General features: G+C 40.0%; 1 protein-coding gene across 1 annotated transcript in view; it reads right to left on the bottom strand.

Annotated features, from left to right (window-relative positions):
* Window positions 1-1,691, bottom strand: part of SLC25A26 (solute carrier family 25 (S-adenosylmethionine carrier), member 26) — a 210,961-nt gene that overhangs the window by 161,913 nt on the left and 47,357 nt on the right. The window contains exon 2 of the mRNA XM_012641954.1: window positions 1,530-1,639. Coding sequence (XP_012497408.1) covers window positions 1,530-1,639 — 110 coding nt within the window. The remainder of the gene's footprint in view (window positions 1-1,529; window positions 1,640-1,691) is intronic.

Below are 1,691 nucleotides of genomic sequence, written 5' to 3'. Positions count from 1 at the left end.
ACAATTTTTGCACGGACGGGCATGGGCAGGGAGGGGGGCATGGCTTCAGGATGATTCAAGCGCATTACATTTATTGTGCACTTTATTTCTATTATTACAGTGTAATATATAATGAAATAATTATACAACTCACCATAATGCAGAATCAGCGGGAGCCCTGAGCTTGTTTTCCTGCAACTAATGCTGCCGCTGATCTGACAAGCAGAGCAGGCAGTGATGCGAGTGATCGGAAGCAGCTGTAAATACAGATGAAGCTTCGATTGCTCACCCACCACTCACCTCCTGCTGTGTGGCACAGTTCCTAATTGGCCACAGAGGGGTACTGATCCGCCGCCCAGGGGTTGGGGACTGCAGCATTAGACCAATCTTGCTACTGTGTCGGTCAGACCTTCTATGGCCTTAGTAAGTTTATGTCTGCCTGGTCTTAATGCTTTGAGAGAGAGATGTGAACATCTCCAACTAAGACTATAGTTTTGCTCATTTCTCCTTATAATTCTGTCACTTTTTGCTTTATATGTTTTGAGACTATGTTATTCAGTACAGGTTCAGACTTGTTACATCTCCCAAAAGAACTATTCCTTTATCATTATGCACTGATCTCTTTGTTTTTTGCCTTAAGTCTTTTTCACCCAGTATTAATATTACTCCACTAGCTCTATTTCAGTTAGTATTCCTCTATCAGTTAGGGTTTCATCAGAGAAGCAAAACTACTACGAGTGATAAGAATAAGGATTATGGAGATATGACCAGCAAATATGGGAGCTGACTAAGCAGTTCATGTAAAACTGTTGCTTCTGCATCTAGTTTTGGGACAGAAATCAAAGGGCAGGTAATAGGGAAGGAGAGATGGATGTGAAGTGGAGAAGAGCAAAGACAAACTGGAACTCACATTTATTTCCCATTAAGCTGTGAGAGAGAAACTGTAGTATAAGCTGGCACCCGTCACCACAGAGCTTATACACCCGATGTAGAATTTGAAGAGGCTGAAGGAGATCCAGTGGGAGCTGGAGAGGTGTAAGCCACAGGCCAACACACTGAGCCAGCTGAGATCAGTGACAGGGTGTGTGAGCTACAACAGTGCTTGACCCAACACCAACCTTCTGAGCATAAACACAATTGCTGGTTCACTTGCACCTTTCAAATTGTGTGCAAATTTCTCTTGTGACTGATGGAACCTGAGACTATCCTGGAAAGGGAATTCTGGGAAAAGTGGTTTCAGCCCAGTTATGCTGACACAATATACAAAGCCATCACAATTTGCATGGATATTCTCTTCCATCTCTTTAATCGTATTCTTTCTGTATAATTGTTTTATATCTGTCTCTTGTAAATAGCACGCAGCTACATTTTTTTTCCATCCTAAGACTATCTTTTAACTGTCATGTTTAATCCATTTACATTTATTGGGATTTATGACTTTCATAATTTTAAAAATTGTTTTTAAAAAGGAAATGAAGTAATACCTGAACTGAAAATATATGCATGATTTGCATATCTGAAGTATTTCATACATATAACTCGTTACTTACCACTTCTCCAGCAGAGGCAGCCAACATATGCTTCACAGGCATCAAATATGAAGATGAATCTGTATGCAAAAGCCATTTCACATATTCGTAGGTGATAAAAAATGCAGCAGCTGAAATTTAAAACAAGCCAGGCTTTCACAAAATTTAAATATACATTCAAAC

This window comes from Propithecus coquereli, unplaced genomic scaffold, assembly GCF_000956105.1.
Source record: "Propithecus coquereli isolate 6110/MARCELLA unplaced genomic scaffold, Pcoq_1.0 Scaffold1, whole genome shotgun sequence".
In the NCBI taxonomy this organism is placed as follows: domain Eukaryota; kingdom Metazoa; phylum Chordata; class Mammalia; order Primates; family Indriidae; genus Propithecus; species Propithecus coquereli.
The sequence above is the reverse complement of the archived record's forward strand: the minus strand, read 5'-3'. Positions and strand labels throughout refer to the sequence as shown.